The sequence below is a fragment of the Rattus norvegicus genome, chromosome 20 (assembly GCF_021556685.1).
Source record: "Rattus norvegicus strain SHRSP/BbbUtx chromosome 20, alternate assembly SHRSP_T2T, whole genome shotgun sequence".
Classification (NCBI taxonomy): domain Eukaryota; kingdom Metazoa; phylum Chordata; class Mammalia; order Rodentia; family Muridae; genus Rattus; species Rattus norvegicus.
Window position 1 is genome coordinate 31918240 of NC_141553.1, and position 11891 is coordinate 31930130.

At 42.5% G+C, this 11891-nt stretch overlaps 1 protein-coding gene across 9 annotated transcripts in view; it reads right to left on the reverse strand.

Moving 5' to 3' along the window:
- The window catches only part of Zup1 (zinc finger containing ubiquitin peptidase 1), a 30091-nt gene extending 20873 nt beyond the window's left edge, over positions 1–9218 (reverse strand). For 5 of the 9 annotated variants that reach the window (XR_015644645.1, XR_015644647.1, XR_015644646.1 and 2 more), the window contains exons 1-4: positions 9144–9218; positions 7071–7640; positions 4147–4257; positions 678–799 (exon numbers count right to left, since the gene is read on the reverse strand). Coding sequence is in view for 4 of the 9 variants with exons in the window: in NM_001008308.1 (NP_001008309.1) it covers positions 678–799; positions 4147–4257; positions 7071–7626 (789 nt within the window). In the remaining 5 variants the exon portion in view is untranslated. Of the gene's footprint in view, positions 1–677; positions 3141–4146; positions 4258–6071; positions 6205–7070; positions 7641–9143 lie in introns of all 9 variants that reach the window. The other 4 variants (XM_087597182.1, XM_087597184.1, XM_087597183.1 and 1 more) reach the window with 4 other exon arrangements.
- Positions 9219–11891: the final 2673 nt, after the last annotated feature.

Consider the following 11891-nt stretch of genomic DNA (forward strand, 5'->3'; position numbering starts at 1 on the left):
GGGCGCCCTCCAGTGATGAACAACAGTACTGCGCATGCGCAGGTTTTGCACCTGGCGTCAGTTGGCCGGTAATATGCTAATGAGGGGGCGGTGCCATGCTAGTGAGGTGATTCATTCTCCGCCAATCCCTGGAGGACAAGTAGCAGGGGTGATAGTGGGGTGATTCGTGCTCCGCCAATCCCTGAAAGACAATTAGCATAGCCCCAGCCTGTTGTGTATATAAGGCGAGCGCTTTTGCCGCTCGAGGTCCCTGTATCAGCAAAGAGGTGGTCCTGCAATAAAGGCTATTGAGAAGAATCAGACCGTCCTTGGCCTTGGCCGAGGTGGGCGCGACAGGTGACAAGTAAGAATGGGGCTGCCTGGAGCTAAATTCCAAGCAGTTAAAAGATGCCTGAAGTAGGGGCTAGAAAATGAGCTCAGGTCCTAGGCCACAGCAGTCTTAACCACTGAGCCATCTCTCCAGCTTCAAAAAATAACTACTTTTAAATGTTTTTCCCCCAATACACTATAAGGTACACAAAAATATTTTTTACAAAACATGGACAGACTAGTACAAGTCTTTTTGACTGTGAATCTTAGCTTTTAATGGCAGAGCCATTATTTCTAAACCTTGTTAGACATCTGACAACGATACTTATAAGAACTCTACTCAATAAAACTGTTACTAATCTTTGTACCTGCAATTTCTGAAACTCTTCCCTTTCTTGTCTTGATTCTTCAGATTTCCTCTTTCTCTCTTCTTCTTGCTGAAGCTGGTGAGCTAATTCTCTGTCACTAGAACACTGGACTCTGTCCATGCCTATTGGAGAGGGACAACCCGAATGAGTCAGTGCTTAGGCTCTAACAAGCATTTCTCATTAACTAGCAATTGTGAACATCCTAACACCTTTAGGGAGAAAAACAAAGGGTGAGCGGTTGAAAGACCCTTATCATTGATATCTCTGAACACAACTAATGGAAAGAAAAAAGTAATAAATAATATAAAATATATATTCACAACCTCCAACTGTTTCATTACATTACAGTTTTTACCCGAACAAGCTGAATAATTTTATAGCATAATGCCATGCTTCCTCTCTCCCACTGAAACTCAGATTCTTTAGTCAATGGCTTGTATTGTATTGTAATGTATTGAGTCTTGTTTCCTAAATTCTTTACTGGTCAGGGTCCTCCAGTAACAGGACTGAGGGCAAGATAAGAAAACACCACACACAGGCGTGTGTGTGTATGTACACACACACACAGAGACAGACAGACAGAAAGATATAGAAAACCTTATTAAATATCACGAATCATACGGGAATAGATCACATAATGATACAAATGAAAAGTTCTTGATAGCCTGAGACACAGAGAAACCAGTAGTGAAAGTTGAAAGTGCCAGAACCAGTTTGGCAAAATCAGATATCCCAGTGTGAGGTCAAAGGCTCAAAATTTCTGGTAGGGATTATCAGAGTTCCAGCATCCAAAAGTCAGACATCCTGGAGTATAACCCAGGGAGCAGCTGCACCCAGGGAGCAGCTGCAGGGAAAGAAAGCCCCATCCAGAAGGAGGAGCCAAAGTGATTCTGCCACTGCTTCGGCTTTCCTGGTCCACCTATAGTACTAGCGACACTGGACACTACTTGCCCACGCTGAATGCACATCTTCTTCATTCTGTTTGCCAACGCACCCATCAGTTATTCTGAAAACATCCTCAGAGATACACCCAGAAGAAACAGTTAGGAGTCTTCTAGGTACTCCTCAATTCAGAGACAGTACAATGCACACACCTGTTGATTAACCCATTTTACACCTTCCCACTGGTTCTAGTTTCCACTCTTGGGCATGTACTGCACAACTGATTTTTAGCATGCCCTGAGACTGTTTCATTGGTTTATAGAATACAATACAAAGCCTATCCCTAAAGTAAGAATTATCAGACATTCTGCTTTGAAAAAATTACCCCTTCCACAGCATCCTCTTACAATCTTACTCAAAGGAAGATAGCTGTGCTGGCTAGTTTTAGGTCAACTTGACACAAGCTAGAGTTTACACTTAGCCAGAGCTACATAGTGAGACTCCATCTCAAAAAACAATACAACAGTAAAGAAAGACCGAGTGCAGGCAAGTCTGTAGTGCGTTCTGTAGTGACTGGTGTTGGAAGGCCCAGTCCTTGTAGGTGATGCCACCCCTGGGCTGATATCCCTGGGTGCTCTAAGAAAGGAGTCTGAACAAGTCAGGGCAAAACAAGCCACTCAGCAGCACTTCATGGCCTTTGCATCAGCTCCTGCCTACAGGTTCCTGCCTTGAGTCCCTTCCCTGAATTCCCTCAGTGGTGAACTGGAAATGTTTGGATAAAATAAACCCTTTCCTGCCCAGGTTACTCTTGTTGGTAGTGTTTTATTACAGCAACAGGAACCCTAAACAACGACAGTGGCATGCCAACTGGGGTAGACAGCAGAAGACCACTGACGTGAAATAATCTTCCATCAATATTCTACTAATTTGGGGTTGGGGATTTAGCTCAGTGGTAGAGCGCTTGCCTAGCGAGTGCAAGGCCCTTGGTTCGGTCCCCAGCTCCGAAAAAAAGAAAAAAAAAGAAAAAGAAAAAAAAGAATATTCTACTAATTTTCCTCTTGTGGTAATGAGCAAAGCAGGTACATGATGCATAGAGATCACGGTTATTGGTGGTAAATCATCGAACGCTAAAATCTCCTACTTTACCAGGAGCTGTCTACATACTCCCAAATACTGACAGAGTAATAAAAATATAAACAACTTCTCTTAGAGGTCACTTTATTTTTCAGTGGCCCTAGGAGACTCATACAAGACCCTATACCTTCGAGAGCTCTATATGAAGTATTTAATATTATTTAAAGAGACAGACAGCAGGCTCAGGAGATAGCTCGGTCAGGAAGAGCTTGCCTCACAGACATAAGGACCTAAGCTCAGTGCCCAGAATCATGTGAAACATGTGTGTATGGTTGTCCATGATTGTAACTCCAGCATTATTAGGGAGGTGGAGATAGAAGCAAACTTGGGAGCTTAACTGGTGTGTTCCAAGATACTAAGAAACTCATCTTAAAGGAGTTGTACGGCCTTCCTGAGGATGACATCGCAGGTCGGGTGTCCACACAGGCACATACCCACTCACAAGTACTTAGACACACATGCAATGTAAAGAGAGAAAACAGAAGAAAAAGTCATTATTACACTGATTATTTTAGGAGACAACCAAGTGGAAACACATTGAGATTTTTAAATTACTATTGTGAAACAATTTCTCTGAGATTGAAACATTTCATCCTGCACAGTAGCTCTTTTAATAGGAATAAACAAAAAAACAACAGCAACAACAAAAAAAAGCTTTGGAAGTCCCTGAAACTTGCTAGATTTACTAGGCTTCTTCCTGTTAGAGTAAGAAGGGAGCCAAGCTACAAGGACTCTCAGACAAGCCTGTTGCCTAGAAGAGATTTAGACCAACCGAGCCCTTGGAAAGAACACTCTCTAACCACCTCACTCTTCAACCACCGGAGGCGATTGCAGGCTGTGCAGTACGCTCCAGGTTTCCCAGGTTTTGTGAGCTATCCCCCATGACTGAGTGGGCCGTGGAGATATGATGTCTCTGAGTAACCCCTCACCCATACTCCTGTAATTGATGCAAATAAAACTCATCAGTTCACCAAAGTGGATTTTGGTAACACCAGTACTTTGGTCTATTGTGGGTTCCTTATCTTAGATGTGTGTGTTGAATCTCCCCAGGAATCATTTTGTCACATTACAGTCTCAAGGTCCACATACATTCAGTTTTTAAACTTGGCAGCTTCTTATTTCAAAAGTTTTGCTGGCTAAATGCTAACTTCGTTACTTTAAACCAATGAAAAACCAGCCTCGACTTGTCAATGAAAACTTTAGAAGGCACATAGCTTAAAAAGTACTGTGTTAAACGAGGATCCCCTCACACGTCGGAGCAATACCCAGGATATATAACCCTTGCTTGGATGCTGTCTCCATAGGTCACACTTCACAAGGAAAGCAGTGCAGCCACATGAGAATTATCTAAAGGACGGATTTACTTTTAAATTGCATGACTTTATTCATGGTTAACCTAAGAGATGTGTATTCTAAGAAGCAGAAAGTGATATAATTTTAGACATAAACATACCTTGTTGAAAGCTGCTTTCTTCTAAATGCAAGTCCACATGTTCTTGGAGAATGTGATAATTTGTACAGACAAGCCCACACATGGGACAGTCATAGAGTGGTTGATGACAGTCTGTATTAGAAACAAAGGTAAGATAGTTTAATTTGCTAGATTTTTAGACTTTTCGCCCCATGCCAAGGACTATCAACTTTATGAGTAAAATGTTTCTGTAGTTAGCATTAAACACATCACCAAGCATAGTGGCACACACTTCTTCTAATCATGGCATGAGGAGGCAAAGACAATCAGATTCCTGTGAGGTAAAGTAAGCCTGGTCCCATATCAATCTGCAGGTCAGCCAAGGCTATACTGAGACCCTGACTCAATAAATAAACCAAACACGACGTCTTTCTACTACTTTCTACCCTTGTTTTAAAATAAAAGCTCTTTATCATTGAACTTAAAAGCTACATCTCTGGGGCCGGTGAGAGTGGTGAGTAGACAAAGGTGCTTGTCATTAGCCTGATGACCTGAGCTTGATGTATGGAACCCATACTGCGACGAAGGCAACTCCCAGTGTCACCCCTGACCTCCATGTATGTGTAAAAATACAACAGATGCAAAATAGAAATAAGCAGCTTTGAGGTTGGTATTTGTACTAACTTCACAATATTGTTTGGACATGGTTGGTGCTTATGCCAGCCTTGGAGGATGAGAACACTGGATGGTGATAGCTAATCTGGGAGACTGAGGGTTTTGGTAATAAAACACAGTATACAGTGATGTGAGTGAGGTGCAATGGGTTAAGGTCTAATTCTTCAAAATGAATAAAATTACTTTTCTGCTTCTGTAGACAAAATACCAACCAGAGCTCCCAGGGATGGCTCCAGCTGCATATGTAGCAGAGGATGGGCTTGTTGGGCACCAATGGGAGGAGAAGCCCTTGGTCCTGCCAAGGCTGGAACCCCCAGTGTAGGGGGAATGTTAGCTTGGGAAGGGGCAGTGGTTGGGGGGGGGATACCGGCATAGAAGAAGGGGGAGGGGAGGGGGAATGAGATAGGGGGTTCATGGTTGGGAAACAGGGAAAGGGGATAACACTTGAAATGTAAATTTTTAAAAAATCCAATAAAAATAAATAAAATAAAACTAGAATTTAAAATAGAATACAATGAGAATGCCTACGGAAATAATAAAAATAGCAAATTCGTAAGGAATATCTGAGTAAATAGGAGCTGGGAGGCCTGAAACCCGACTCCTACAGATACAGTTACATTCCAAATTCTCACGATATACACTGCACACAACATATACAGAACCCGAACATCACAATCTGTAGAAGAATGTAAGTTGATACTTTATGACTTCAAAGGAAAAATGGCCACTGTAGGCGATATATAGAAAAGAAAGACAAATCAAATTTAAACCCTACAAAAATAAAAGGGTATGCAATAGTATTGGATAACCACCTAAGTCAAGGATTACTATTGAAAATGTATGTTCAAAGCAATTGAATAAGATATGTCAACAGATACATGGAGGCAGATATAAAAAAATATAAACATAAGAATGCACAAAAGAAAAAATACAAAAACCATACACATTGCAATAGAGGGAATCAACTAAAATTATTGATAACAATGGAAATGTATATAAAAAGAATACACACTGACTTTAGGCCTTTTCCAAGGCTATTTGCAAATTTTTTTTTCAAAAATTAATTCAAAGAAGTCATAGTTCTAAGTGCAGAATACAAAACTCTTAAAAACTTTTAGAAACTGGCAGTGAGTTTTCAAATACAACCATAAAAGATCTATAAGAAAGAAATGAAAATAAACATTAAAATTAAAATGTTTACTTTGTAAGAAAAATAGTTAAAATAAATACACACGTCATACATACAACAGGGAGAAAATATTTTCAAAGTACCTATCTGATAAGAGACTTACATCTAGACGTGTGTGGTGGCACACATCTTAACAGCAGCACTCCGGAGGCGGAGGCAGGTGAACCTGGTTGAGTTTGAAGCTATCCTGGTCTGCATAGGGAGTTCCAGGCCAGCCAAGGCTACATTGAGAGGCCCTGTATGGAAACAAGTAACAAACCCTTATATCCAAAATACATGAAGCCCCCCAATGCTTAACAATAAGAAAATGACTTAATATCCTCACCCTAGGTAGCCAACAACAGTCTCAAGACACAAGAAGCTGCTGAGATGGCTCAGCGGTTAAGAGTACCTGCTGCTCCCGCAGAGAACCCAGAATCACTTCTGGTTCTGGCCCCTCTGGGGAGCAGTCACATGAGCACATAATGTACTACATATGTGAGTGTGTAAGCAAGGCAACACTCGCGCGCACACAAAAATAAAATCAAAACTGAAAGAGCTGAAAGGAAAAATACACAAAATTATTACAGTTGTAAGTGAGAATTCCACCAGTTTCATAAAACCCACAAAACTACGAGATGGAAAATAACCCCTGGAAAGAGATGTGAACGCCAACAGGATCCAGGTGGTGGGTACCGATCGCTAAGAAAACGGAGCCCATTTTGCAGAGACTCATGAAACATGAACCAAGATAGACCACATCTCCATCTCCAGCTCTAAAATAAGTCTCATCTCAAACAGCACGGAGTGTAAACTATACCCCATTAACACAAACCCAGAGTCTAGGGCAATCGAGATGTCCTAGGCTAGTGTGAGTACAAATGCTCTCCAGAAACTAGACAGTTTCCAAGACTGCTCTCAGTTTAGCTAAAGCATTTTCTAACTGCATCAAAATCCTTATCATTTAATTTTATATTGCAATGATGGCAAATGAAAAGTAGTGTGAACGGAAATTGAATCTTAAAAGCTCACTTGTAGCAGAGAGGAAGCCAACTCTTCGGACATCGCATATTAAGCTGAGACTGCCGCTTTTGTAACAGTTTAAATAAATTGAGCGCCTTACCTTCTAACGGACTTTCTAGAAGGCTGGCATGCTTTGTTTTCACATGAATTTCCATATCTTGACTGTACCTCTCAATTCTCCCACAGAACGGACATTCGGGGGGACTGTATGTTGTTTCATAAATTGATCCTTGGGCCTCAGACAATCCGGACTGCTTTTCTCTGCTTTTCTGGTACTTTCTAGATTCAGCTACGCTCTCTGTATAAAAAGCTTCTTGTTTTAAAGTCCTATCTTTAGAAAGGCTTTCGGACGACTCCTTTGGAAAGTTCGATGCACAAGCTGAATGGATGCCTGAGGTAACTTCCACTGTACTGTGCAGCTTGGTATTACCGAGGTCTGAATTTTCATATTGCACTGCGGCTAGCGTCTCGAAGCTTTTTTCTGGCGTAGTCTGTTCAAAATGAGCGGTTTCAATATGAAAACACATTTCATTGTAATTTATACCCGACAGCTTGCAAAACGGACAGATAATTTCATTTTCCATGTGAACAATTAGGTGAGCCTTCCTATCTGGTTCTGAGGTTACAGTTTCACCACAGATGTCACAGGAAAGCATGGTGGGGCATGGACCTAGAACGGAAGTAAAACAAAACTCTAAGTTTGGAAGTCAGAGCTGAAGAAAAGCACATTTCATAAAAGGATTTGGGACTCTTCCGTGGAATATTTAGGGTTAGATTAGCTTCAGGAAAGAACTATTCAATGAACTTATCATTCCTTAAATACATACGCTTATTTATAAGTCCTTAGAAAGCCTAACTACAGGTTAAGCATTCCTGATCCAAAAATCTAAACTCCATATACTCCAAAATGTGACATGTCACCAGTGGATCTGTGAAACACAGGCACCCTGAAAATATAAATACAAACAGATAAATATATATTAAAATAAAAGCTACACATGACACAAGCAAACTTCATGTTTAGCATTGGATTCCTAAACTTTCTCGATAAAGGATATTGAACCTGTGCCTGAATGTCAAGATCTCAGAGGTAAGAATAAAATGTTTGTGGAAAACATTTCAACAAGGCATGGTGATGCATCCTTCTAATCTCAGCACTCCTGTGGCAGAGGCCAGGTGGATCTCTGGGAGTTGGGGGCCAGCCTGATTGACAGCTGAATTCCAAACTATTCAGGGTTTCACAGTGAGACTCCATCTCAAAAATAGTAATGCAAGGTATTTATCCAAGGAGTAGGGAAAAAAAAGTCTATTTATAAGTTGTCCACGTAAGATAAAGTAAAACAGAAGTCTACTGCTGATCAACTACTTGTATGTTGTATGAGGAGGAGGGTAAATGCACCTTAGTTCACTTCAGAGCTTTAAATGTGTAAAACCCTGGATCAGACAGATCACTATAGCCAGATAATGATGGAAGGCCCAAAGGTAAAAGCTCAAAGTGTTGTAGGAAAACAGCACTTATTGCCAGAGTCTAGGACACTGGGTTATAGACGCTGGGTTCATTATGTTAGCTAACACCTCATTCCTCTGAAGTTCACTATCAAACGAGTTATGAGACTGTAGATTTGATGGGCTAATGGGATATGGACTACTTATAAGCAGATGCGGAAACAAAATAAAACCTTGTAATCACAAACCCGGACCTTCCCCCTAGACTATCACCTGGCTGTCACGTATTTTACTAATAGAAAAGAAAAACGAGGGCAACTATTCCCTTCATCTAAATTCGCTTTACAAAATATCTCTGCATTTCCCTTTTTCTGGTTTCTCGTCAGACAAGTAAAAATAAGTTTGTTTCTAGAAGGAAGTTCTCTTGATACTCAGTTTCGTTTCTTCCAAGGACTGGGGCACCGGAGATAAAGGATACGCTGCAAGTGAGGGAGGACCTTTGAAGGGCTATCCTGGGTACCGGATGGCGAAGGCGGCAAGGTCCGAATCTGACAAAGTTCTGCGCCAACGTCGCACCGGTGCGGCGCAGGGAAACGGACCTGCAGTCCCCCGGAGGCGGCCTGCAGACCCGGATCCACGCGTGGACCGCCGCTCTCCCCCACCGCGGGAACCAGACACCGCCCGCAAGCGCGCCCCACACCGCCCGCCTAATTGCCACGGGCCAGACCTCCCGGGACTCAGCCTTGTCGCGGGCCGCCGAGAGCCCTCCGCAGTACCGCAGTCACAACAGCTCTTCCTCACTGGCCCGGGAGGGGAGAGATCCCAGCATGCTCCGCAGCAGATCTGAGTTGCGATGCATTCTGGGACTTGCGAGGGATTTTTGCAACTTTCGCTAGCGCGTCAGAGCACCGCCGCCGCTCCCATCCTCCGGTCGCATTTTCCACTCCAGATTTGCTAAAACCGTAACTCGGTTCTGAGTACATTTATACGCCTGATCCTGCGGCAAACGCGCATTCCTGTTTACACAGTGTCTGGGCTCTAAATTATGCTCTGCGGGTTAATTAAGGCACGTTCCTTTGTCAATGTTAGAAAGTTGCTTATCCTGTGTAACAGTCTCTTTCTCCTTCTCTGGGGGACTGACCTATGAGGAACTACTGGAGTATTTAAATATGAGGATGATATAACCTGACAAGAATAATATTTTTAAATGATGGGGTGTCGTTGAACGTGGTATATGGAGCAAATACATATTTTTGCTTTGCATTCTACGAAAGGAAAATTAAAAAATTTAGAAGTCATTGGAAGAGTGAAGGTATTCTTACAGAACATTTCAAGCTAGAAGATGAGCACATTAGTAGTCACCAATTAGCTGCGAGGCCAACAACAACAACAACAACAACAAAGTCACTTCTCCAGAGGTAAAAAAATGTTCAGAAAATAGAACTTTGTGGAATGTCTAAACAAGGGGTGACTAAAACTCTACTTCCAGATTTCCTCCATCACAAGCTTCCCGCGTGGACTCATCTTTTCCTCCAACACAGGATTAGTTAATGAAGAAAGGTGAACTGGCCATCTTCTGTAAGCAGGCAAGGCTCCCAGTAGAGGACAGGAATATGAATCCAGCTACAAAACCTGCTACCTACAAGATGTGCTGGAGCAAAGGGTGGCACAGAACTCGAAGGAGTGGCCAACCAATGACTGGTCTAAGTTCAGGCCGAGGCCACTATAGGGAGCACATTTCCGAAACTGCCCGGAGGACCAGGAACCACATGCTGGATAGCCCAGGGACCTAGGATTTAAAAAAGAAGAAAAAAAAATTCTAACGATAGTCTGCTATACTCGCAGATCGGTGCCACGCCCAATCATCATCTGAGAGGCATCCTCTGGCAGCTGATGGGAGCAGATGCAGAGACCCACAACCAAACATTGGGCTGAAACAGAGCCCAAATTGGAAATCTCCATCTGGTCCCTCTCCTTTGAGCAGGTCCTTGGGCCAGAATGGGAGTCCCTTAGAGGTTTCTAGGAAAGGGTAGTGGGAAGGAGATTTTTAAAAACTTTTTCTTGGCCCATGGCTGACTATTTCTAAGGAAACAAGGGAGTGGTGAGATTTTATGAGGGTTTCAATTGCTGTGGGGGGGGGACGGACGAACAAAAGCATTTTAAGGAAAAATGTTTATTTTGGCGTACAACTCTTGGGTCACATTCCTTTACTGATGGAAGTCAGAGGCAGAAACAGAAGCATAAACCGTGGAGTCCTGCTTAGGGCTCCTTGTGGCTTGCTCAATTTGCTTTCTTGTATGACCAAAGACCACCTACCCAGGGGTGGCACCATCCACAATAGGCTGGGACCCACTGTTACAGTAAAATTATAAAAATGGTTTCTTTTATTCCACACTAGATCTCGCACCGTAGGGCCACATGATAGTTTGATATTTTCATCTCAGTCAGCAAAGCGTCTTATCTACTTGGCTCCAACCCTTATCACACTGCCGATGGCGACTCTCTGAGCCCCAAAACAATCTCTCTGCCCATCTAGTTCCCAAGGCAGGTTGCCACCATGCCAGACATACACATACCAATTCCATGGCAGCCCAGCGTCTCCAGTCACCACAAACTCTCTTGAACTCAATTAAATCGCCACATGAAAGAACACACAACACAATAACCTCTGATCCAATTGATAAGATATAATTGCCCACCTAGATAACATATAGTTTGCTCATCTAGATACACAAAACCCTGTACACATCCATCCCTTAAGAATATTCCTACTGGGGATTTAGCTCAGTGGTAGAGCGCTTACCTAGGAAGCTCAAGGCCCTGGGTTCAGTCCCCAGCTCCGAAAAAAAAAGAACAAAAAAAAAAAAAAAAAGTCCCACAGTCTTTGGGCTGGAGAGATGGCTCAGCGGTTAAAAGAGCACCCGACTGCTCTTCCAGAGGTCATGAGTTCAATTCCCAGCAACCACATGGTGGCTCACAACCATCTGTAAAGAGATCTGATGCCCTCTTCTGGTGTATCTGAAGACAGCTACAGTGTACTTATATATAATAAATAAATAAATCTTTAAAAAAAAAAAAAGAATATTCCTAACAACCTGTAAATGTGCAGAGAGGAATCTTAACATCTGCCTCCATGTACTCTCTGCGGCTTCTTCCAGTCTCTTCCGTTCCAATCTCCGCCTCCTCCCTCAAACTTTTCTCCCGCCCATCCTTCCTTCTCGTCCAAGGACAGGCCTCGTTGTATCTTGTACCTGCCTTCTCCTGCATAATGACATCATCCCACAACCCACCTCACACACTTTAATCCTTAACCAAGAAACTGCTCAATGTGTCACAAGCTTGTCCATGGGTCCTTCTGGTGAGGGCATTTTTTCTTTTCTTTTTCTGTATTAAAAATTAAAATAAGGATTGCTTTTATTTTTTATTAATCATTTTATTCATTTACATTTTAAATGATGTCCCCCTTCCTGGTTAC